Source organism: Piliocolobus tephrosceles, chromosome 1, assembly GCF_002776525.5.
Source record: "Piliocolobus tephrosceles isolate RC106 chromosome 1, ASM277652v3, whole genome shotgun sequence".
Lineage (NCBI taxonomy): Eukaryota > Metazoa > Chordata > Mammalia > Primates > Cercopithecidae > Piliocolobus > Piliocolobus tephrosceles.
In genome coordinates, this window is record NC_045434.1 from 14,125,303 (window position 1) to 14,151,884 (window position 26,582).

Sequence of the window (26,582 nt, forward strand, 5' to 3'; positions counted from 1 at the left end):
CACCTCAGCCTCCCAGAGTGCTGGGATTACAGGTATGAGCCACCGCGCCTGGCCTGTCTCTACATTTACTTAGGTTGTCTTTGAGTTTTTTTACCAGAGTTTTATAGTTTTCAGCGTATAGATCTTACACAGGTTTTGTAAGATTTATCACTATTTCTTTTGAGGGGAAGCTGTTGTAATTGATAGTTTTAAAATTTTCAATTTTTACCTATATGTTACTAATATATAGAAATATGATTGATTTTGGTTTGTTGACCTTGTATCCTGTGACCTTGCTGAAGGACTTATTAATTCTAGGAGTTTGTTTGAAGGTTCCTTGGTCATTCCCTGACCAGAAAGCTGGTGCCCATTTCTGCTGCCCACCTTGTTGACTGCTTCTGCATCTGGTTACAACTGGGAGGAGGATCAGAGGGAGAAACATTAGTAAACTCACCACTGTTCAGTGTTACTTCTCTGAATCCACCTGCTATTTTTTCCTTGTGCTTCATGCATGCTGTCCAGGGTTTATAGCTGTGTTCAGTGGTGGAGGGAAGAGTGTCCCGATCCATTCTAACTACAACTGGGACTCCTAAGTGACTTAAGGTTACGTATAGCTTTCCCCATGGGGCGAATAATGATTATATTATTGCAGTTTATTTTTGGCAAGTGATTCATGTGCTTAGCCCAGTTGTACATTTACTAGAATATTTGGTGTGTTTTGTACCAAAGAACTGCTATCATTTTAGTTGCATGCATTTTTACCCCATACAGATGAGGTGTTTACTGTTCTGCAGAACTTTGTCATGTCTACTACAGAGAGCATTTCTGAATTTATTCTCAGACGACTTACTATGAATGAGCTAAATAGTGTAAGTATTCATTGGAGTAACTTTCATTTCTTTCATTCTTTTCACCAATATTTCAGTGATCACTGACACTGTATTAAATTGAAAAGAAAAATTAATTTTCTCAAGAAACGGTCTTAGGAAGCAGCAGAAAAAAACTTAGACTTTGGAGTCTCCTAGTTCCAATTCCATCTGTATTGTTAGCTATGACCTTGGGCAAGTTACATAGATCTTCTGAGCCTCACCCCGTTTACATCCAAGGGTTTGGAGAGTTTCAAATGATGTAACATATTTGAAGTACTACACACATTCAGTGCATTTTGGGGCCCATATCCCGAGATTCTGATGTGGCAGGTTTGAGACCGGACCCTGAGTGGGGGTGTGTGTGTTAAGAATCCATCAGTGATTCTTAAATGCAATTAGTTTTTAGGTATAGAGGATGCTCTGTGACTGTAGCTGTCTTCTCTATCTCTAGACTGTACATAATTGTTCTTTTAGGACATCTAAACAAGCTTTTCCCCTTAAAGAATACCTTGAAAATACCAGTTCTTATATGTCTGTTCATTTTTGTTTGTTTGTTTAAAATCTCTGGGGACAAATGTTGAAATAATTTGAATGCTTTTAAATACCCAATTAAATATTAATACATTTATTTGACAGCTTATACAGGCATGAAAATATAAAAATACAAGTATTCGACTGAAAGACTTGAAATTTTATTATAGAAAGGCAAGGAAACTATTATGAAAATCTCTTTGGAGTGGGGAAATTTGTCTCTGTCTTCCTTAATGTTTGTCAAGCAATCATTAATATGAATTCTAGTACACCTAAATTTTTAAGAAGTCATTTATTTATTTTCAATTTTTGTGGGGTACATAGTCGGTGTATGTATTTAACAAGAAGTCATTTAAATATCTAAGTAACTTTAAAATTTAAGTTTTGCTCCAATACCACTTTTTATCTTCAGTATTTATTATTTTTGCCTTTTTATATGGGAAATTTCCAAACATATATAAAAGAAGTTTAATGACCCTCCCTTATGCTTATATGATGCCCCGTTATAGAACATGTTTTGGTTTGTTTGGATTTTGAAGCTAAATATAACTTAAAGGGAAAGCTTGATGTTATTTTATCTTTTAGATGCAAATATTTTAACAAGTAATTCCATATATGATAGTTTTAAATTGTTTTGAAAAAGCCATTCTTTAATTAATTAATTAGAATTTCCAGTTAAGTACGTTTGTTTAGTAGCTTAGAGTTTAATAGTGTTCTCTTCCCACACTTTCCCCTGTCAGCAGTGTGCTGGTCAGTGTTTAATGACTGACTCGAGGGGAAAAAAGAGCCTGCCTCTGCAGTATTTACCAATTTCCACTGCTGATTTCAACCTACCATTGTGAAGCCATTGAGTTGGAAAGAGAGATGACCTTCAGTCTTTGCACTACAGCTGCTACGCCACTGCCTGTCTTAGTTCACAGAGGAAATAGTGGCTGTCCGGCTGGAATGCTCTCAATTTCCAGTTGCCAGATGTATGGACTTAGGCTATATGCTCACCCACACCTGAATCCATCCTCCCTGTTTTCCCTTTGTTACAAGAGAGTAAGGAAATTGGGATTTCATCCGTTTCCATTTTCTTAAGCATTTTACACTATTGATTATTTTCTTTCTTTCTTGTGTTTTCAACGACTGCTTTTCCCCTGAATTCTTTTCATGAGCATTTTAACAGATTTGAGGGTCCCTCATTTTATTTATTTATTTTTTTTAAATTTTTCTGAGATGGAGTCTTGCTCTGTCGCCCAGGCTGTGGTGCAGTGGCCTGATCTCGGCTCAGTGCACCCTCCACCTCCCGGGTTCAAGCGATCTCCTGTCTCAGCCTCCCGAGTAGCTGGGATCACGGGCATACACCAACATGCGTGGCTGATTTTTGTATTTTTAGTAGAGATGGAGTTTCACTATGTTGGTCAGGCTGGTCTTGAACCCCTGACCTCAGGTGATCTGCCTACCTTGACCTCCCAAAGTGCTGGGATTACAGGCGTGAGCCACCGTGCCCAGCCAAGGGTCCCTCATTTTAAAAGAACCCTCTCTCAATTTCATGTTCCCTTCTAGCACCCTATGTCCTTCTCTTTAAGCAGACCCAATTTAATTCTAATTTGGCTTTTATCTTTGTTACAACACAGAAATGACTCTCGCCAAAGTTGTCAGCGACTCTTTGTCATAAACTTAATGGATACTTTCCAAACTGTATTTTTCTTGATTCTTTTGTTCCAGCGGACACTGCTGACCACCTCCCGCTTGAAACGCTGTTTAACTTCTATGATGTCATTCTCTCATGCTTCTCCTTACCCCAGCCCCTCATCTTTCTGGCCATTATTTCCATTTCTTCTTTGAAAGTCCATTCTCTGCTTCCTAACCTTTGAAGCCAGAGCTCTTTAAAGCTTGGCCCTGTCCCCTTCTTTTCTCTTTCTCTCCCCTGTCACTTGATGATCTCATCTACATCCCCAGCTTCAATTCTGCCAGGGACCCTCAAATCTCTGTCTCCACCTCAGACCACCCTTCTGAGCTTAACACTCTCAGTCGCTTACTCTCTGATGGTGTCAGTCGAATTTCTCACACTGTTCAAAACTGACCCCCTCGTCATCATTCCTACAGGAGGTTCTCCAGGTCACTGTCGCAGTGAATGTCCCACCATCCCGCCAGTTTCTTAAGCCAAAAACTTAGGAACCCTCCCTGGTACCTTCATCCCTCACTCTTGCCCTTTTGTTCAGTCTTGTAATTGTTACCTTCTGCCTGCACTGTATCCTAGCACCTGGCAAAGTGCTAGGCATCCAGTGGTTGCTCAGTAAAAACTGATCAAATTACTTCCTGTGTGCTTTCTATGTGCCATAGGAGGCCTCTTCTGGTATAGTAATAATATATTAATATAGTAATAGTTTCTCCCATTGATACTTTCAGAAACTCTGTGATGGATAAATATTACTCTCTCTATATTATGGACAAGGACAAGGTTAGGCAATGACTGTGCATTCAGCACAATTACGGCACATTTCACAATTGAGTCATCCATCTCCCCACCTGGATTATGAGACCTTAACACAATAAGGCTTAGTAATGAAGAGTTAAATGACTTGTCCTATGTCACAGGGCTAGTGCATAGTAGAGCTGAACCCATTTTTTTCTGGGTTTATGAGTCAAAAAATTTGCATTTAATGCTGTCCCTCTTACTGGCTCTGAGCTATTGGGCGAGTTGTTTAACTTCCCTGAAACTTAGTTGTCTTATGAAAGTGGGACAGTGATCTTTTTTGTGAGAAGTGATTTTTGTAAACAATGGAAGTAGTCATTGCTATAACCGTTATCATTACTATTTATGATGTACTAGCCCTGGGACGTAAGAATTGGTAGATGGTAGTTTCTGCTATCTAAGGTCTCCTTCATAGGTGGGGAGACAGATGACTCAATTGTGAAATGCACCGTAATTGTGCTGAATGCACAGTCACTGTGTAAGCACAGAGAAGGCAGCCCTTAGCTCTGCATGGGAGGTTATGGAAGGCTGCTTGGAGAAAAGAACTTATTTTCTCATCAGTGTAGTTGTTGTGGTCTTTTAAGTAAACTTTTCCTGCCTGAAGGCTTGTGGTTTTGTGAAAATCGTGAATCTTGCTTGTACCCAGAAGTGTTTTCATCCTTGTCTTAGGTTTCAGATCTGGACCGTTGCCATTTATACCTGATGGTGTTAACCGAGCTTATAAATCTGCATTTGAAGGTTGGGTGGAAAAGAGGTAACCCTATTTGGAGAGTTATTTCTCTTTTGAAAAATGCGTCCATTCAGCATCTTCAAGAGATGGACAGTGGACAGGTAAGCCTCTTTGATTCCAGGTTTGCAGTTATCTTGAATAAGGCATACAGCGAATACATATTCAGTTCTTATATACTATTTTGATACCATACAAAGCATTAGCTAAAATTCAGTTTTAAAATAGTACCCTCTGGTGATAAGATGTGGTTAAGATTGATACTCTTTTTTTGTTGTTGTTGAGACGTAGTCTCACTCTGTCAGCCAGGCTGGGGTGCCATGGCACAATCTTGGCTTACTGCAACCTCTACCTCCTGGGTTCAAGTGATTCTCCTGCCTCAGCCTCTTGAGTAGCTGGGATTACAGGTGCGTGCCACCACAGCTGGCTAATTTTTGTATTTTTTAGTAGAGACGGGTTTTACCATGTTAACCAGGCTGGTCTCGAACTCCTGACCTCGTGATCCACCCACCTTAGCCTCCCAAAGTACTGGGATTACAGGTGATGCTGTTAATATAATACTAAACATATAAGAGGCATCGATCTTAAAATCATTTAGATACAGACATTTCACCTGTACTAGGTCTTTTGCCCAAATGTGTCCGGTAAAGGACATTTTATAGTCTGACATTATTGCCCTCCATGCTTGGTTTCCTACCTCATTTTGCAGCCTGGCTGTCCACTGTCCACTGCCTTTCCCCCTCCTTCCCACAGTGCCATGACTTTGCAGCCACTCTAGGCTACTTAGAGTTTTACAAATCACAAGCATGTGTCCTGTCTTCCTCCTAGAGGCTGTCATTCAGTCTGGTCCCTCCATGGAGAATGGGTGCCCTCTCCTCCAGCATACGCTTGTCAGCATCTGGTCCCCCCTTTTATGGACCAGCTGGAATCTCTTTTCTCTTTGCGGTCTTCATCGATCAGTATCTCACTCTCCTTCATCTTCCTGTTGCTCTTTATGCCTCATTTATAGTGTGTATTTCCATCTTTCTTGTTTTTGGAGTAATGTATGCATATATATCTTTTCCTTTTTTTTTTTTTTTTTTTTTTTGAGACAGTCTGTCACCCAGACTGAGTGCAGTGGTGTGATCTTGGCTCACTGCAATCTCAGCCTCCTGGGTTCAAGCAATTCTATCTCAACCTCCCGAGTAGCTGGGCCTATAGGCGTGTGCCACCATGCCTGGCTAATTTTTGTATTTTTAATGGAGATGGGGTTTTGCCATGTTGGCCAGGGTGGTCTCGAACTTCTGACCTCAAGCGATCTGTCCGCCTCAGCCTCCTGAAGTTCTGGGATTGTAGGTGTGAGCCACCGTGCCTGGTCTCAAGGCATTTTTTTTGTTTTGTTTTGTTTTTTGGAGATGGAGTTTCGTTCTTTTGCCAAGACTGGAGTGCAGTGGTGCCACTGGCTCACTGCAACCTCGGCCCCCTGGGTTCAAGCAATTCTCCTGCCTCAGCCTCCCGGGTAGCTGTGATTATAGGTGCCTGCCACCACGCCTGGCTGATTTTTTTATTTTTAGTAGAGATGGAGTTTTACCATGTTGGCCAGGCTGGTCTCAAACTCCTGACCTAGGTGATCCACCCGCCTCGGCCTCCCAAAGTGCTGGGATTACAGGCGTGAGCCACTGCGCCTGGTCAAGGCATTTCTTGAACATAGCACAATAAGGCTTAGCAATGAAGAGCACAGGCTTTGGAGTTAGAGTTGCTGGGTTTGAATTCTGGCTTTATTTTTGCTAACTGTGTGACCTACATTATTTAACCCCTCTGTGTCTCATTTACTGCACCTGCAACATGGGGATTATAGAGCTGATGTGGGAATTAAAGAAGGTTCATACATGTTAAATCTTTAGAACCGTACCTGGCAGATAGAAAGGCCTCAATAAAAGCCATTTTCACTTAACATGTGGTAAGTGTTTAATAAGTTGAACTCAATCAGGCTAACTAGTCCAGGCTACTAAGAAAAACAAAGAAGGTACTCGATTGCTTTAATAATTTAATTTTATTCTAGGAGGAAATGATAAGGAAGATGATTAATATTTCAGCATCCTGTCTGGTACCTATTAGTCTGTTAGTGTCATGAAAGAACATTGTGAGTTCTAAATATACAACCAAACCATGAACCATGCCACAGTAACTCTTATTCTTAAAAATCAGCTTCCTTTAGTAATTCACTGAATTACATTAAGGTTAGTGGGGACCATAGTTGGCCCAAAGGTAACCCTAAATTCTATTTCATATGTTGGCAGTGTTGATATGTACAATTTTTCTGTAGAGATGGTTGATTTATTTTTGGAGAGTGAGGGAGGGGTATGGAATAAGCAGAAATTTCCTTTCTGATACAGACATTACTGGTTGGCAGTATTTGAGAGAACTGCTGTAGTCTCTCAGTGCTGTTGTTTTCTGTGTCTGACTTCTTGCCTGCACTCCTAGCTTGGTGAGAGATTGTTGATTTTTCTCTTTAAGTATAGACCAGGTTGTCTTGGCTACACTCCTTTCCTACATGTGGAGTTCCAAGTGTTTTACATGCAGTAACCCATTTGCTTAATCTTCACAGTAACCCCATGAAGTAGATTCTTTTCTGTCCCCATTTTACAGATGAGAAAACTAAGGTGTAGTATGTCTACACTCATACTGGTAGTAGCACAGAGCTAGGATTCAGACCTGGGCTTTGTGGTTCCTGAGTCCAGCTCTTAACTGCTGGGCTGCGTGACTTCTCCAAAAGTAGTGTGCAGCTGATTGAAAGAATTATGTGTAACCTGGAGTCTTTTATATTTTTTTTAACTTGTTTCAGCAGACAGTTAAAATAAGGCTTACCCGTAGGAATGCTGCATGCAGATGTGTATGCGAGTAGGAGAAAGGTCGAGAAGGACTTACACATAGCTTTGGGTTCTGTACGCAGCAAATCTGTCATGTACCAGTTCCAGTTACCTGTTTACCAAATGAAAAGATCCCATTGTTGTCTTAATCTAAATTGCTGAGTTCTTATTGCTACTTTAAAATTGTTCACTGCCAATCTATAGAGAAGTAATGGAAGTGAATGATGCATGTTGGATTTCCTTTTATTCCTCCTGATATTCAGGAGCAGGCAGGAAGAGGAAAAAGGGGAGCCTGAGCTTTCCATAGACTGGCAACTGAGGTCCTTACTGATTAAGACTTGCGTATATCAAATAAAACATGGTCACATTTCCTTTTCAGGAGCCAACACTTGGAAGTCAGATTCAGAGAGTAGTGAGCATGGCTGCCTTGGCCATGGTGTGTGAGGCCATAGACCAGAAGCCTGAGCTGCAGCTGGACTCTCTCCATGCTGGGCCCCTGGAAAGCTTCCTTTCCTCTCTTCAGCTCAATCAGACGCTGCAGAAGCCCCATGCAGAGGAGCAGAGCAGTTATGCTCCCCCCTCGGAGTGTACCAGGTACAGGGAGAGTTAAGGCTTAAAAAATCCATTTCTGTTGTCATCAGGGGTTCATGATTGCCCAACATTGCTTATATAGTTACAGAATTTTGGAGCTGAAGCCCCATTCAGGATGAAAGTGTAGTGTAACTCTGTTACTGGAGTTACTCATTTCTGTTGCTGGAGACTTGCGGACTTTTCTGCATCTAGTTTTCTCTGAATCATTTAACATGAGCAAAAGTGCCTACTTTCAGAGGAGTTAGAAAATTAAGGTTTATGTGGTTTCCTTAGTTATTGGTAGGTAGGCTGTTTGATAATGACCGTGTATATCTGTATACCCCTGCTTTAGAAGGATAGTGTGCTACGTGCAAAAGACGTGGAGGCAAGTTGGGGAAGTATGGCCTAGTAACTTTATTTTTTATTTCAGTGTTTTAGAAGAATTGTCATCTTCCCAAGGATGGGGAAAAATAGTTGCACAATATATTCATGATCAATGGGTGTGCCTCTCTTTCCTGTTGAAAAAATATCACACCCTTATACCAAGCACAGGGAGTGAAATTCTGGAACCGCTTCTGCCTGCCGTTCAGATGCCAATCAGGACTTTGCAGTCTGCACTAGAAGCCCTCACCGTTCTTTCTTCTGATCAAGTTTTACCAGTGTTCCATTGCTTGAAAGTGTTGGTTCCCAAGGTAACATAGAGTGAAACATGAATTGAAGAGGAACTAAAGGAGTGGCGATCAAAGTTTCTAAAATAAGTATGTGTTTTTTTTTCCTACCAGCTTCTGACCTCCTCTGAATCACTCTGCATAGAGGCTTTTGACATGGCTTGGAAAATTATATCTTCTTTAAGCAACACTCAGCTGATATTCTGGCCTAATTTAAAAGCTTTTGTTCAGTTTGTGTTTGATAACAAAGTTCTCACCATTGCTGCCAAAATCAAGGGCCAGGCATATTTCAAAATAAAAGAGGTAACTACCTTTCTTTTCTTTCTGCTTTTCTTTTCACGTGTGTGAGCTTCAGCACATGAGGAACGTGAGAGTTATATTCTCAGATTTGTGGTTCTTTATTCCTTCAGTCAAAAATATTTTTGAACCTTCTTAAATATCAAGAGTAAGAATGAGAATATCTGACAGATGTAGAAGAGAAGGTACAAAACGGTAGCCTGGAGCCACATCTGCCTCAGGAACGGTTTGTTTGGTTCATACAGTGTTTAAAATTTTGATTACCTGGCAACATTTAATTGTTGGGACATCTGGCCAGGCACGGTGGCTCATGCCTGCGATCCTACCACTTTGAGAGGCTGAGGCGGGCGGATCACCTGAGGTCAGCAGTTCGAGACCAGCCTGGCCAACATGGCGAAACCCTGTCTCTACGAAAAATACAAAAATTAACCAGGTGTGGTGGTGCATGCCTGTAATCCCAGCTACTCAGGAGGTTGAGGCAGGAGAATTGCTTGAACCCAGGAGGTGGAGGTTGCAGTGAGGTGAGATCACGCCACTGCACTCCATCCTGGGCAATTGAACAAGACTCCGTCTCAAAAAAAAAAAAAGAGAGTTGGGAAATCTGTATGAAAAACTGGATTGCTTGGAAAATGAGATAATCTAGCAACACCGGTCATTCCTCCATGACAATGTAATTGATTGCTGGGTTGAGTAGGAGTTGGCATGCTCTTTCCACAATCAGTCTCATTTCACCCGGATACTTGAAGGCAAATATCAGGCGCCATTTGTCATTGCACTTTGGCACAGGGTTTTTTTTTTTTATTTTTGTGTGTGTGGTGTAGAGAAATATTTTTCTGACTGTAACCCTTATCAAAAGGTCTTGCTGGTTTATGGAGGTATTTTCATTCGCAGCCACTGAGATAGGAACATATCAAGGTGGAATTCCAGTGTAGCTCCTGATCCCCAGGGAAACAGGGAGAGTCAGATTCCGTTATTTCTCTGTAGCCCTGTGCTGCCTTTCTTGATCCTTTTCTGCCCCATAGTACATACTTAGAGACGCTGGTCTTTGCTGCCTCAGCCCAAGGAAGGCCACTGGCAAAATGCAAACAAAGGAAGCTGAATGTGTGTGGGTGAGGTGTTTTTCCCCTTGATTCTACTGCTTTGGGCAATTGTTTCTCTTGAAGAGTTTAAATATCACTATTAGTAAAGTTTTATTTATTTTTATTATCAAGAGATGAAATAGCACTCTCTGATTATTGATCATCTTGCAAAGTTATTCTAACAGTAATGAATTTAACAGTTGTTAGACTATTCTGATTATGTTGACACTAAGTAACAGTTTTTAGCAGCACTGATTTTTTTTTTTAAACTAAATCAAAGGATAAAATGACCATTGTATTTTATTCCAGATTATGTACAAGATAATTGAAATGTCTGCTATAAAGACTGGAGTCTTCAATACACTGATAAGTTACTGCTGTCAGTCTTGGATAGTGTCTGCTTCAAATGTGTCCCAAGGATCTTTATCAAGTGCTAAAAATTATAGCGAACTTATCCTTGAGGCTTGTATATTTGGAACTGTGTTTAGGCGTGATCAAAGGTAAAAGATGCTATTATTTCAGCTGGTCATAACTTGTATTAAGTGCCTACTTGGGGATAGAATTATGTCTTTGTTTTGAGGCTTTCAATTAGAAGAATATAAATTATTAGTTAACTTTAACCTTGGGGATTTAATTTTTTTTCTATTTAAAACCTGTTGTTCTTTATCAAATGTTTTTTATGGAAAGACTTGTTCAGGATGTACAGACCTTCATAGAAAACCTTGGACATGACTGTGCGGCAAATATTGTTATGGAAAAGTAAGTATGGTAGATTTTCTCTGTCTTCACATAAATGAGGTATTAAAAATTTCACGTCATATGACAAACATTCTCTATTTGCTAAATTTAATAAATGTTGCTAGTGACATCTAATATATTAATAAGATGGGATGAGCCTTCAAAAGTATGATAGAAATTATAGTGCCTTGCTAATATATTGCCTTTACATCTTTCAGTATTCACTAGAATTTGATAAAACTTTAAAAATGTTTAGTGCAGAGTCCAGCATAAACAAGGAAATGACTGTGGAGAGCTTAAAGCCCCTGTCTTTCTTCTGCGGAGTGGGATGATCATTAGCATAGACACTTTATTCTCCAGTCCTTTTTTTGGCGTAAAGTTTAATATGAAATTAAAATTCACCACTTAATAAGTTGGTATGTTACACACAAAAATAGAATTACTCTTGGAACAGACTAAAATTTTTTGGTTTTTTAAAAACTCTTTATTGAGGTATGATTGACATGTAAAAAGCTGTACATAGTTAATGTGTGCAACTCAATAAGTGTGGGGATAGGCCCTAAAGTTTTGATTTCTGGGAAAAGACAATTTTTGTCTAACCACTGAATTAATTTTTTTGGAGCTTGTCAAGTAGCTTTTTTTCAAGTTTTATTTTTTTCACATGGCTTTCAAAAATGTGTATGTGTGTTTATAAAGAAGATTAAAATAGCATTGTATCATTCACTCTAATTTTAGAGTTTAGGACATCAAATGATTATAATATTTAGTCATAAAGTATTTATTATTCTGAAAGTCCTAACTACGTTTTAAATCATCTGTCACTCCTCATTAAATATATACATTTTTTTCATTGTTTTTAGTTATTTTTTCTTGGCTGGCTTAGTGTGGCAATAAAAGTGACTTTTTCTAGTTGGTGGTTGCCAAATAATTTGATTGTGATTTCTACTAGACAGTTGCTTTGTTGTTAAATTAAAATATTTATTCACATTATAACAATTATCATGGAATGTGAACATACTAACAATTTCACTTAATTTATCTTTCCACATTTGGCTACTGAAAATGCCGGGCGTTGAGAGCACACAGTGCTTCCCGAGTTTGCCCCTCAACTCAGTTGGAGAATGTGCGCTGATAGTGCGTGGTAGAGACAGGCCATTGACGTGTTTGATGCGTATTCATGCCCCTGAGTGAATGGAGGTATCTGTGGTCCTCTTTCAGGGACAGGCTCATGAGCTGTGATCTGTTTTGTCCACAGATGTTCAGCAGCATGTGCATTGATTCTCCAGAAATCTGGATGAATTTGTGCTCATTCATACTTTCTGTATAGACCCTTCTTGTAATACATTCATTTGTTATCTGCTGTTATCTATTCTAAATTAAGAAGTATTGTCATTAAGTATGGACCTACTTAACTTTAGAAAACTTTTGAGAGGTTTTCATCATGTAATGATATTTGAAACTAATATTTGATGTTATCTTTCTGTTTTCAAAATGTATTAACATAATTTATCATTTACTCTTTTTAGTACTAAGAGAGAAGACCATTATGTGAGAATTTGTGCCATCAAATTCCTGTGTTTATTAGATGGCTCCAATATGTCCCATAAGTTGTTTATGGAAGATCTTGCAATCAAGCTATTAGATAAAGTAAGTGTATTTTACTTTAAATTATCTTTGTTTTTAACAATCGGAGATCAACATTTGCTCTTTATGTTGCTAGAATATTTACTTCTAAATATCTTTTGTCAGGAGAAAACACAAAGTTTATGTTCTGTATTTTTAATTCAGTCTCGATTAGGTCACACTGTGGCTCACGCCTGTAATCCTATCACTTTGGGAGGACGAGGCAGCAGAATTGCTTGAGGCCACAAGTTTGCACCAGCTGGGGCAACATAGTGAGACCTTGTCTCTACAAAAAGAAAAAAATATCTTGGTTAGTAATTGTCCAACTTAAGTTTGGTTTTAGAGAACAATAATGGTAGTGTTTTTCCTGTACCATCTGTACTTTACTCTGTATTTTCCAGTGCCAGTCAAACCCGGTTATGTTTTTTGTTTGTTTTTTCTTTTTTTGAGACAGAGTCTTGCTCTGTCTTCCAGGCTGGAGTGCAATGGCATATCTTGGATCTCGGCTCACTGCAGCCTCCACCTCCCAGGTTCAAGTGATTGTCCTGCCTCAGCAACCCGAGTAGCTGGGATTATAGGTGCGCCCACCACTATGCCCAGCTAATTTTTTTTTTTTTTTTTTGAGACAGAGTTTCGCTCAGTGCCCAGGCTGGAGTGCAAAGGCATGATCTCGGCTCATTGCAACCTCTGCCTTCCGGGTTCAAGCGATTCTCCTGCCTCAGCCGCCCGAGTAGCTGGGATTACAGGCATGCGCCACCACGCGCAGCTAATTTTGTATTTTTAGTAGAGATGGGGCTTCTCCATGTTGGTCAGGCTGGTCTCCAACTCCTGACCTCAGGTGATCCACCCTGCCTTGGCCTCCTAAAGTGCTGGGACTACAGGCATGAGCCACGCACCTGGCCTAATTTTTGTATTTTTAGTAGAGACAGGGTTTCACCGTATTGGCCAGGCTGGTCTCGAACTCCTGGCCTCAAGTGATCCTCTTGCCTTGGCCTTCCAAGGTGCTGGGATTAGAGGTGTGAGGTACTGTGCTTGGCCCCAGTTATGTCTTCAGTGCTATATTCATACGTTGCTTTCTGTAAGAAATGGAATGAAAAAGTAAAAACTGAGAAAATAGCCTCAAATGTTAGGAATTGATTGCTGTGATTTGAGAACCCGTGAAAGATTACCCCAGGATTTGCTTCCATTGTAATGTATTGTTATTTCTAGATCTGGGTGTGTGATGTTTGTCTAAGATTGATGAAAATTCCTTATTTATTCAGATAAAAACAATCCAGCTAGGTTGTTTTTGAGCCTGCTAAATCATTTCTAAATGAACATTATAGTGTCTGAAGAACAGGTTTAATAAATCTGGGGACAAGTTAAATAGGAAGGGGAAGAGTTGAGCATGGTGCTCTGTTCCCCATGTGTGTTTAAATGACAGATACAGTTACCTTTCTGACCTTGGTGTGGACATATGGATGACTACCAAACTCATATCAGTCCCTCTGTTAAAACAGGAGTGTTCATCGTACTTCTGTTTTTCTGAAGGCAGCACATCAGCTTTATTATATAAAACCTTGGAGATAGTTTTATGCAGCAATTCCCTCTCTGTAGCATTGGAGTCAAGGAAGATGTCCCAGAGGAAATAGTATGTTACTGGTTTTCTAAAAGATGAGTAGAGTTTAAAGTGATGGGAGCTGGGTATGGGAATTCTATCAGAACAAAAATACATGTTATGTATTTAACTATTTAGATAGCGGGTCAGGGCTACGTATGGTGGCTCATGCCTGTAGTTCTAGCACTTTGGGAGGCCGAGGCAGGAGGATTGCTTGAGGTCAGTGGTTTGAAACCAGCCTGGGCAACACAGTGAGTGAGACTACCTCTCTAAAAAAGGAAACAAAATTCAGAAAAAAAAGGTCTAAAAAGGTCAGGAAGGTCTAATCAGGTGACATTTGGGCTGAGCTCTGGATGAATTAATGAGGATCCCAGGAGGGGACACTGTCCGGAGACCAAGTGAGGAAAGGAAGTGCTGCATGGAGGACGAGGAGGCCACAGGCTGGCCATTGGCTTCAGCTGTCTCGGTCACCTCCACAAAGGCATTTCAGTGAACTGCTGGGATGAGAACCTAATAGAACCAGTTCAGAAGAAAACGGGAGTTGAGCGAGTGGAGACGGTGAGTATGGACTCTCTTAGGAGTTTACCCTAGAAAGGGTATGAAGGGAATAAAAGGAGTCGTTCCTGGAACGGAACCTGGAGTTAAAGAGGGGGCTTTTTAGAGATGGGAGATAATTAGAGCATGTTTCTATGTTGAAGGAAATTTCCATCCAGTAGAGAGAGAAAAATGACAGTTAGGGAGAGGCCAGCAATAATCACACAGGCAAAATACTAGCCACTCATACCCACTGGGATGGCTGTTAAGAAAACAAATTAAAAATGATGAGCATTGGTGAGGATGTAGCAAAACTGGAATCCTCATGCGTTGCTAATAGGAATACAAAACAGTGCAGCTGCTTTGGAAAACAGACTTGAAAAAGCAAAATGCTTGTCTAGCGCAGTAATTCTTAAAGTGTGGTCTCTGGATCAGCAGCGACAGCATCCCTGGGGAACTTGTTAGAAATGCATATTCCTAGGCCCTGCCCCAGTCTACTGAATCAGAAGCTCTGGGGGTGGTGCCCAGCAGGCTGTTTTAATGAGTCCTTGTGATTCTGGAGCTGATACAGTTTAAGAACTACTGGTCTAGCAATCATGAAGGCCCAGAAATAGCTGGAATGCATATTGTTAAATTTTTAATTTTTGTGGGTCTATGGTAGGTGTATATATTTATAGGTATATGAGATATTTTGATATAGGTATACAGTATGTAATAATTACATCAGGTAAATGAGATATCTGTCACCTCAAGCATTTATCCTTTATGTTACAAACAATCCAGTTATACTCTTAGTTATTTTAAAATGTACAATAACTTACTGTAGACTGTAGTCACCCTGTTGTACTATCAAATACTAGATCTTATTCATTCTAAGTATATTTTTATACTCATTAGCCATCCCCACACCTTCCCCCTACCACCACTACCCCCCCAGCCTCTGTGGCAACCATCGTTCTATTTTCTGTCTCCATGAGTTCAATTGTTTTATTTTTTAGCTGCCACAAATAAGTGAAAATATGCAAAGTTTGTCTTTTTGTGCCTGACTCATTTCACTGAACATAATGACCTTCAGTTCCATCCATATTGTTGCAGATGACAGGATCTCATTCTTTTTTATGGCTGAATAGTACTCCATTGTGTGGAATACATATTTTTAATGAAGTCAGTTGTGGCTGGTGACTTTTAATTTCTTTTAGTACCCGGCCACGAGTTAAACAGACTAAGAGAGAAAAGATATTCTGAGTAAAGGAGCACAGTGAGTGGAACAAGTAGAAGGACAGAAGATTTTGAGCTGAAGGGAATTTTAGAATTCTCAACTTCCAATTGAGGATGGTGACTTGGTGAGGTCCTAAGGGCAGCTTTCTTGACATGAAGATGCTTGTCCTGAATGCATGAGTGATCCACCCTGCTGATTCCATTTTTAGTTGCATTGAGTTTGAGCAGTATATGAAACTTAAACACACCTATATCAGAAGAAAATTTCTTAACAGAAATTATATAGAGATTATAAGATGTTAAACATCATTGGGAATCATTAAAATCTATATTAATTTAGCTATTGACATGAAACTTTATATACACTAAAATGCAGAGAATGAGATTATGGAAGAAAAAGGTCAGAGAAGTTACAAAATAGAAGAGGATCATCTACATTATGTGAAAATGGTTTTGGAGGTGGTGAATGCCTTTTCACCTTTAAGCCATTTGAGTATGTTGATACACTCTTCAGTGCCATCTTGCTTTATGGCCCAAAGCACTAACAGTTACGGTAATAAAAGCAAATCTTGCAGCTGGCTGAATTTAGGTGGCACAAGCCATGAAAAGCCGGGGAGAGCCCTCTGCTACTACGAAAGGCTCAGTGCTGCCATTTTCTTGTGTCTAGAGACACATCATGCCTAGAGATGCCTCGCACTGTCTCGTACTGGGGTGGCTTCTTTCTTCGTGGTGTTTGCATCAGATTGTAGATACCAGTATTCCAAATGTGAATATCACACGGGGGCACAAGGTGAGACGTGCCTGTGAGGTACATGGTAGTATGTGGCAATGTATGTCCAGTATCTCAATCTCTTCTCACCCCTGGAACCCATAGCTCCCAGTTTTTTGGCCCCTCTTCTAATTTTAAAAACACATAGCCAGGCGCCATGGCTCATGCCTGTAATCCCAGCACTTTGGGAGGCTGGGGTAGGCGAATCACCTGAGGTCAGGAGCTCCAGGCCAGCCTGGCCAACATGGTGAAACCCCATCTCTACTAAAAATACGAAAGTTAGCCGGGCGTGGTGGCGGGTGCCTGTAATCCCAGCTACTCAGGAGGCTGAGGCAGGAGAATTGCTGGAACCTGGGAGGCAGAGGTTGCAGTGAGCCAAGATCACGCCATTGCACTCCAGCCTGGGCAACAGAGTGAGACTCCACCTCAAAAAAGAGAAAAACCAAAAAAAAAAACACATAAGTTAAACAAAAGCAACTAAGTTCAGTGTTTGAAGTGTTTTATTTTAAAAAATTTTTTATTTTTCTTAATCATTCAGCCCAAAATGTCAATGTTTGAAATATTTTAAGGTGCAATTCTTTTTCTCATCCTCTTAACTGCTTTTTAGGGGGACAAAAAGCCCCTGCACCTAATTTAAGCCTCTTACATTTCAAGTTGTCATTGATTTTTTTCATTAATTACTAGTTCAACAGATAATTTAATATTGACTCCCTCCCTTCTCCTTTCCAGGATGAATTCGTGTCCAAGTCCAAAAAACGCTACTATGTGAATTCTCTGCAGCACAGAGTGAAAAACCGCGTCTGGCAGACTCTGCTTGTACTTTTCCCTAGACTCGATCAGGTATCAGATTTTTATTATAGTTGTACCTTTGAAGCATATGATTTCATGACTGAACTATTTTGCAGAAACTGTCATATAGCGTTTTAAAATTGAAAAAGATAATGTTTAAAATTTATACTTCAGTTCTTCACATTGAAGTTATTCAAAAGTTTTTATTAACAGAGAGAATACCAAGGCAATTAGGTATTGCAGAAATAAGTTAGAAGTTGGTTTACATGGCCCCATTTAATATTTTTTCCCTTCGGTATTTTAATGTGACATTTTAACTGTTTAACTAAGTCCGATTTGCCATTTGATTAGAAAATGCAAATACTTAACTCCTAATTTTCTGTAGGTACGTTATTTTGGAGTGTTACTATTTTGGATTATCTGTACTGTAGAAACCAGACAAATTGTATCGTTTGGGATGGGAATAATGTTTCACATGGTGGGTTTCCTTGCCCTTAACTTCATGAATAGTGTGATGACATAAACCAGCTAAGGTAAAGGCCAAGTCTCTTACAACAAAGTATCTTTATCCAAAGTTATCTTTTCTCTTCCCTGAGGAGGCAAGAAACAGTTGAATGGACAATCTGATTTTTCTGACCATCTTTTTTTAATATTCCTATTGAGAAAATAGATTATCATTATGAGAAAGTGATGGTATATGACTCATGCAGTTTTTAAAAACATTTTTCTATGCAAAAAACATCCTTCAGACATTAAAATTTCCTACTATCCTCCCTACCTTCTTTTAAGTGTGTGAGAGAATTAAAAAATATATATATATATACTAGCCTCTTTCTTTACAATCTTATGAAGTCTTATATCTGTGAGAGAGAAACATTTTAGTAACAGTGTAAGTATGTAAGTATATTCAAATAAAACTATTTGGAATAATTTAAGAGGAAATAGCTAAAAGAATTGCTTCCGGGGAGTAGTTTTGATGGATGTGGGGGGTGGGGAAGGTTGCTATTTTTCATCATAGGTCTTTTTGTATTATTTGATTTAAAGTATGTCATTAAACATAAGGATGCATTAAAAAAGAAACATTTTAGAAATGCTCAACTAGATTACTGAGAACATGTTTTTCTTAGAATGGAGAAGGCCTCCTAGAGAGAAGGGTAATGTTGGAGAGGGTGGGGAAATGCCTGAGCATGCACACCTGCAAGGAAAAGGAAACCTAGCAGTCTGTTATGGGGCTCAGAGTTGTAAACTGTTATATCTTACGGTTTTGTTTAATCTTCATAATAGTCTTCCAAGGTAGGCCATACATGTTCTCATTTTGCCTCCAAGAGCACTGCAGTTGAGAGAGGTCAGATGTCCTGTGTGAGAGGTAACACAGCTAGTGGTGAAGGATAGAGGTGGAATTCAAAATCAAGCCTAACTACAAAATTCATGCTCTACTTTACTATCTCAGGGCTTCAAATGAGTCCTTCTGCTCTTTTTTTTTTTACCAAGTAGAAGTTCTTGTAAGATAGATTTTTCTTCTTTTGTACATAATACCTATTACTTTTTTTTTTTTTTTTTGAGACGGAGTCTCGCTCTGTCGCCCAGGCTGGAGTACAGTGGCCGGATCTCAGTTCACTGCAAGCTCCGCCTCCCGGGTTCACGCCATTCTCCTGGCTCAACCTCCCCAGTAGCTGGGCCTGCAGGCGCCCACCATCACGCCGGGCTAATTTTTTGTATTTTTAGTAGAGACGGGGTTTCACTGTGTTAGCCAGGATCCATCTCCTGACCTGGTGATCCGTCCGCCTCGGCCTCCCAAAGTGCTGGGATTACAGATGTGAGCCACCGCGCCCAGCCCTGCATACTACTTTTATACGCTTATATAAGTAGGTATTGTTTTTCATCTGCTACTGAGATAGGTTCCGTCCCCTAGATAGAAATGCAGTTTTGAAGAGGAGAGGGTGGAAGGGGGAGGGATGATTTTGGAGCTCAAGGTCTTAGCCAGAGAACAGTGCAGTAGTTGTGGGGCCACACAGACCATGAGGGCAGGAGGACGAGGAGCCTGAACAGAGGGCTCAGTGGCCTGAGACCTGCCCATCTGGGATGCTGTTTCCCACCTGCTGACTTCAGTCTCTGGACCATCCCTTATTACAAGTTTTAAGCCCCGGCATCTTGGGAGATCTTGATTTGAACCTGAATTCTTCGACTTACTAGGTATGTGACTTTGGGAAGGTTTTTCAGCTTTTCTGAGTCTTTTGCTTTCCCTGCAAAAACACAGGTATGAATAATCTTCCTTATAGATAGAACTGATGTCCAGGTAAATTATAAAGTACTGAATGAAGGTACTTCATCATTATATTTTAATCAGTAGTTTTTAGAGTCTTTGCTCAGAGAGTTGTAGATTCAATAAATAACATGATAAAAACTTTAAGCTATTTTATTTTAAATGGAGACTATTTTTAAATTAAAATGAATAACTCTAACTGTTTAATTCTGAACTTTTTTTCTCAGAATTTCTTGAATGGAATTATTGACAGGATTTTCCAGGCTGGTTTCACCAACAATCAAGCATCCATAAAATATTTTATAGAATGGATTATTATATTGATTCTTCACAAATTCCCTCAATTTCTTCCAAAGTTCTGGGATTGTTTTTCTTATGTAAGTAAAGAACATTTTAAATATTTTTTTAAACTAAGAAATGATTTTGACAATGCTGGGGGATTTGTTTCACTTAAATAGTTGTTTTTGATTCTCAGTTGCCCTAATGTATTGACATCATAAGTTATGTTTTGCAAGATCTGAATTAACTCAGAAGACCGAAATCCCTGGCATTCATTTTGAGTATTTCATAGTTTTTATTTGAGAGCTTTATATGCAACAAAATGAAGATGGAAAGGGCATTTGTCATTAAGAAGTAAGGGAAATAGGTGCCTTCTGTATTCTTATTTACCAAGCAATGTCTTTGATCTTAGAAATATGAATGATGAGGAATTCATTGCATTCCTTAAAATTAAAAAAAAAAGGTTTTGGGAGATTTCAAAGGTAATCAAAGTAGAAAGAATAGAAGTAATATCAGTTCATTTCCTTTCTTATTTCATCTGTACCCTCACATACTCCCCTAATTGCTTTCCAACATTTCTCATATATTGAAAATCCTTTTTAAGGAATCGATACTAAAATTAGTGATAGAGTTTATCATTGCTGGCTTCCTGACAAATAGCAAATTGTTTCTGAGTATCAGTTCTAAATCTTGAATGTTTTCTTTTGGTTCCCAAATTCACCTTTCCCTTTCATAATAGATGATCTTGTCTTCTACTTTGTGTGAAAATGGAGGTGACTTCCTCAAAATATCTCTTTCTCCATTTCTTCCTATTTCAGGAGAGATATCCTTATTCTTTTTTCACATCTATCCCCTGTGACCTATTTGTGTCTCCTTTGGGACCTCACCAAATTCTTCACGCTTGCTCTGTTGACTTTTCCTCCACCCAGCTCTCATCTAGTGTCTTCCTTTCTTTACTGTTAAACTTCAATGTGTGATCTTTGCCTTCCTCAGATCACTGCGGTCCACTCCATTTTCAACAGTGAGCATTCAGGGATTTCATCTGAGCTGCAGACAACCTTTCTCTTTTCCTCCATACTCCCCACTTTAATTTCACGCCTTCGCGTTGGTGGTGGCTTTCTCCACAGCTGATCCTCACACTGCGGTCAACTTCATAATTCCCTTCCTGTTGTGCTGATAACTTCTCTATTTCTTTCACGTTTCCTTCTCTCTCCCAACCCTTATGCTTGGTTTTATCTGAAGAGTTGCTGGTTAGCCCGTCCGCTTCTCTTTCTGTGCTCCCTTAGCATACTAAAGCCCATCTCTGCCGGTCCCTACTTCTCTAGCTACCTGCACGGCCTTTCCATAATCACCAGACTTCACTCTGTGTTAAACTAAACTGGTGATAGCATCCGGCTCTAAAATTGGCTCCCCTTTCTGATGTCTTTCATTCTCCCGGTCTCCTAGCTTAAAACCTGGGTGTCACCATAAGCAGCAGAAACAGCAGCCTAACAATAATCCCCAAAGACAGGTTGGGGTTTTTACCCTGATGAAGAAAACAATGATGAAGTCAGTCGTCACACCACTAAGAAATAACAATGCTTTGGCCAGGCGTGGCGGCTCATGCCTGTAATCCCAACTCTTTTAGAGACTGAGGCGGGAGAATTACTTGAGGTCAGGAGTTTGAGACCAGCCTGACCAACATGGTGAAAACCCGTCTTTACTAAAAATACACAAATTAGCCAGGTGGGGTGGGTGCACGCCTGTGGTCCCAGCTACTTGGGAGGCTGAGGCAGGAGAATAGCTTGAACCCAGCGAGGCAGAGGTTGCAATGAGCCGAGATGGCTCCACTGCACTCCAGATGGCATCAAAGTGAGACTCTGTCTCAAAATTTTCACCTCTTCCCATGCTCCTCTGGCTCATCTTCATGTTCCTATAATGAAGAAACAGATTCTGTTATTTTTCCTTGAATTGATTTTTAGATCCATAGCCTTATTAATGTAGTTTGTTCATGTCAACTCTCAAATGGGTTAGCACCGCCCCAGGAATTCTCACAAAGGGCAGGTTGGTTCTGGTGTTCCCCCAAAACTTCCTGGTGCTCCCCTCCACAGTAGTGCCAGTTGTTACTTTTATTTGCTTAGCTCAGCCTCTCACTTGTCATTAGGCCTTGTATATTCTCTTCGAATCTGATTTTACCTGTGGACATGAGTCAGAGTTTTTGGTGTAGGCAAAGGAAGCTTTTGCTGATGGAATCAAAACGGGATTCAAAAAAGGTAGTGGGGAAGAGCGGGGTAGTAGGTAGCTTACAGAAAGCCGGGAAAGCTACAGAATCAGACCTGGAAAATTGGCGGGAACAGGGGAGGCTCAGTGGCCTCCAGAACTGCAGCCACAGGCAGGCTAGACAGAGCTGGTTCCCTGGACACACGGTGCCTTCAGCAGGGCCTTGCCTGCTGTCTCTGCGGCCTGCAGCGGAGGAGGGTTTTCTGTGAGCTCTACTCCTCTAAGTTGTAAAAGTTCTCAGTTTAGAAATCAGAATTGGGGTCTTTGGAACCAGGTCAAGTGCCTTCTTGTTAGTGGCAAGGAGGCTGGGAAGATGAATATCTGGCATTTTTTCAGTGTCCCCCAACACTCATAAGATGGAAGAATTCCCTAAACTTGGAAGGGGATTCAGGATAGATATCAAAGAAAGGGGCCGTTGTCCACTACACCCTTTTCTTCCCTTATTCAAAGCAATTTACCTTACCCTTTATTTTTTAGAGAAAAATAACAGTTGCCATGTAAGAATATTTATATCTTCTCAAGAGCAATCAGACAAATCTGCCTACGTCAGTATCCATCTGAGATTTCTTCCTTCCTTTTACCGTAAAGAAGTAGAATCTTCTCCAGTGCCACAGTAATTCTTCCACTGGGTCTTTGGCCCTCTTCCTGCCTGTCGTCTTAGGCATTTGTTGCTATCAGCCTGTCTTCTATCCGCAGTCTCGCCTTAACCAAGTGGTCCCATTGGCTTTTCAACAGGCTTGAGTTGCATCCATTTTCTGTGGATATTTATACCGGCTATTTTCTCGTCCCTCTCCTCTAATCACCCTGGCTCTCTGCTATTTCATGGTCAGACTTCCTGAAAGAGGTGCCTGTGTTCCAGAGTTTTATTACTTTTTAAAATTTACTTATTTTATTTATTTTTTTGAGATGGAGTCTCGCTCTGTCACCCAGGCTGGTGCGATCTCGGCTCACTGCAACCTCCGCCTCCCAGCTTTAAGCAATTTTCCTGCCTCAGCCTCCTGAGTAGCTGGGACTACAGGTGTGTGCCACCACGCCCGACTAATTTTTGTATTTTTAGTAGAGACTGGGTTTTACCATGTTGGCCAGGCTGGTCTTGAACTCCTGACCTCAGGTGATCTGCCCGCCTTGGCCTCCCAAAGTCCTGGGATTACAGGCGTGAGCTACTACACCCAGCCTTATTTTTTCACATCCTCCCCAACCCACACTTGAATCCATGGTAGACCAACTTCCAGTTCAGTCACTTCTCAGAAGACACTGTTGCAGGGGTCAAGAGTGACCTCCACGAGTCAGTGGTCAGCCTTCGTCGTCTTCTGTCAGCCACATGTGTGCTGCTGACCATTTTCTTATTCTTGGTTCTAGTGACACACACTTTTTTGGTCCCTCCTGCCCTCTCTTCTGTGTCCTTTCCAGGCTTTTCCTTCCCTGCCCACCTCTTAAATGGTGGTGCTTCTCTGGGGCTAGGCTTTTTTTTTTATTTTCTTATTTTTATAGTCAGTCTTATCTATGTTGTGGATTCACATACTGCCTAATGTGAATGACTTACTCATTTGTATTTGTATGCCACACGTCTTCCCGACTCTAGATCAAGGGTTGGCAAGCTATAGCCAGATTTGGCCTGGCAGAGTTATATTGGAACACAGCCATGCCCATGCATTTTCATATTGTCTGTGGCTGTGTTTGTGCTAACGTGGCAGAGTTGAACAATTGCAACAGACTGTGTGGCCCGCAAAGCCATGTTTTTATCTATTGCTTGGCACTTTACAGAACAAGTTTTCTGACCCTTGCTGTAGACGTTTCCCTTGTAGATGATTTTCCCTTAGACTGAATCATCTAAAACGTAGATGTCTAATACTGAGTGCCTTATTGTTTCCCTCAAACCTGAGCTTCTTCCTACTCTAGTGAATACCACCGCTATCTATACAGTTGCACAAACCAGAAACCTTGACACTTTCCATGCTCTGTGTCTGATTCATGACCAGGTCCTGATCTTTCTGCCAGAATATTTCTGAGTTCTCTCTTGTCTATCTCTGCCATTGTATCTCAGTCTACACTGCTGTCATCCCTTGCAGTGGTTCCCTCACTGGGCTGCCTACATCCACTCTTGGCTCTGTTTCCATCTGCTCTCCACCCTGAAGCCCCGGCAGGGTTTCCACGGTGAGAATTTCAACAGGTGACCCCGCCGGCTAAAGACAGTGTCTTATGTCTTCTCAGGATGAAGACTACGCTCCTCGGAGTGTCCTGTAAGGCTTGTATGATCTTAGGCCTCTTTCCTCTCTAGTCTCTGTGTGGTCCATTCTCAGTTTACTACACGAGGTACACTGATTGTCTGTTTTCCATTGCTAGAACTCTCCAAAGCTTAGCGGTATAAACAATATTTTTTGTTTTGTTTTGTTTTGAGACAGAATTTTGTTCTTGTTGCCCAGGCTGGAGTACAATGGCACAATCTCGGCTCACTGCAACCTCTGCCTCCCGGGTTCAAGTGATTCTCCTGCTTCAGCCTCCTGAGTAGCTGGGATTACAGGTGCCCGCCACCATACCTGGCTAAATAATTTTTATATTTTTAGTACAGATGGGGTTTCATCATGTTGGCCAGGCTGGTCTCAAACTCCTGACCTCAAGTGATGCGCCCGCCTTGGCCTCCCAGAGTGCTGGGATTACAGACGTGAGCCACCGCGCCCAGCCTAAACAGTGTTTTGGTTTTTTTCGTGATGTGTGTGTTGTCTGGGCCTGGCTGGGCAGTGTTGCTCCTTGTGATGTCTGCTGGGGCTGGGACTTACAAATGGCTCCTTCGCTCACATATTTGTCACCTCAGCTGCAATGGCAGGAGCAGCTCTGGTGACTGGGCATCGCTCCCGCTCCGTGTCTCCAGGACGGTAGCTGGACCTCTTTATCTTCAGTTCTCCAAGAATGAGCGTTCCGCCGACGGGGCTGGGGGGGGCACATGTCCTGATGGGTGCATCAGGCTTGCTGATGTTCATTGGCCAGAGCAAATCACATGACCATCCCTGCTGGGGTGGAAGGGGCCTGCATCGGTTATGCGTAGGGAGGGTTGGTTGACTGGGGGTCACCCGAGATAACTGAGTACCACACTGACCTTTTCAGTATTTCCTGCTTATCACTAGTCCTTTTGGTTTCAGGCTATCGCACATGTTGTGCCCTTTACACAAAACGGTCTTCTTTCTTCTCTTTATCTAGATAACTCTCTCTTCCTTCACATCTCAGTTCATGTGTCTTCTTTTTTTTTGTCTTTGAGACAGAGTCTTGCTCTGTCACCCAGGTGATTATAGATCACTGCAGCCTTGAACGACTGGGCTCAAATAATCTTCCCGCCTCAGCCTCCTGAGTAGCTGGGACTACAAGCACATGCCACCATGCGTGGCCAATTTTTTTTTTTTTTTTTAATTTTTTATAGAGATGAGGTCTTGTTCTGTTGCCTGGGCTGGTCATGAGCCACTGTACCTGGCCCATATTGTCGTTATTATTATTATTATTATTATTATTACTATTACTATTTGAGATGGAATCTTGCTGTCGCCCAGGCTGGAGTGCAGTGGTGCGATCTTGGCTCACTGCAACCTCCGTCTTGAGGGTTCAAATGATTCCCCTGCCTCACCCTCCCGAGTAGCTGGCATTACAGGTGCCCGCCACCACAACCAGCTAAGTTTTGTATTTTCAGTAAAGACGGGGTTTCACCATATTGGCCAGGCTAGTCTTGAACTCCTGACCTTGTGATCTGCCCGCCTCAGCCTTCCAAAGTGCTGGGATTATAGGCATGAGCCATAGCGCCAAGCCTATATGGTCATTCTTAAGGGAAGTTACCTCCTCGAGTACTTAGATCCCCTAATTTTAGGTTTTCATAGCACATAAATAGTATTGCTTAAAGTTAGAATTTTAATCTGATTTGGTGTTTTTCTTCTCCAGTAGATTTTTAAGTTACAGGAACTTGTTTCTATAGTAACTGTCATGTAGAAGACATTCAGTAACTGTTAATTAAATAAAGGAATTAAATAATCATCTGATTTGCCTCTTGGAGAGGTTTCCAAACTGGTCTTCTGTTTATATGGTCTTTTCTTTCCAATCTATCTGGCATTTATCAGTTTATTATCACTAAAATAATGTATTATTCCAAACCACTATTATTACGAAATAATAATAGTTTCAGATTCCAGTTGAACAGTCTTTTTCAACTGGAATCAGAAGTTTCTAGATTCCAATTGAACAGTCTTTTTGAAAAACTTTCCCTAAGATAGCTCATTAAGTCTTATATAGGTTTTTTGCTATAGCTTTTTAAAGCCTCTGTAGTATAATCCCATTTAGCTTTTGAGCCTTATCTCTGTCACTCCCTGCCAAACTGGCTTTATCTCCTCTTGCTGCCTTTCCCTTAAGTTTGCCTCTGTGTCTTTGTTCTTATTCACTTACCTGTTCTCTCACCTTCCTGCTCCTTCTCCAGGCCAGTCCTTCCCATCCTGAAGGCCTCGCCTCT

At 40.9% G+C, this 26,582-nt stretch overlaps 1 protein-coding gene across 4 annotated transcripts in view; it reads left to right on the forward strand.

Annotated features, from left to right (window-relative positions):
• The window catches only part of TARBP1 (TAR (HIV-1) RNA binding protein 1), an 85,047-nt gene that overhangs the window by 38,807 nt on the left and 19,658 nt on the right, over nucleotides 1-26,582 (forward strand). For 3 of the 4 annotated variants that reach the window (XR_003309614.1, XM_026455100.2, XM_026455101.1), the window contains exons 13-22: nucleotides 751-848; nucleotides 4,510-4,671; nucleotides 7,796-8,010; nucleotides 8,417-8,678; nucleotides 8,769-8,957; nucleotides 10,340-10,530; nucleotides 10,718-10,789; nucleotides 12,295-12,415; nucleotides 17,239-17,349; nucleotides 19,789-19,938. Coding sequence is in view for 3 of the 4 variants with exons in the window: in XM_026455100.2 (XP_026310885.1) it covers nucleotides 751-848; nucleotides 4,510-4,671; nucleotides 7,796-8,010; nucleotides 8,417-8,678; nucleotides 8,769-8,957; nucleotides 10,340-10,530; nucleotides 10,718-10,789; nucleotides 12,295-12,415; nucleotides 17,239-17,349; nucleotides 19,789-19,938 (1,571 nt within the window). In the remaining variant the exon portion in view is untranslated. The remainder of the gene's footprint in view (nucleotides 1-750; nucleotides 849-4,509; nucleotides 4,672-7,795; nucleotides 8,011-8,416; nucleotides 8,679-8,768; nucleotides 8,958-10,339; nucleotides 10,531-10,717; nucleotides 10,790-12,294; nucleotides 12,416-17,238; nucleotides 17,350-19,788; nucleotides 19,939-26,582) is intronic. The other variant, XM_026455102.1, reaches the window with a different exon arrangement.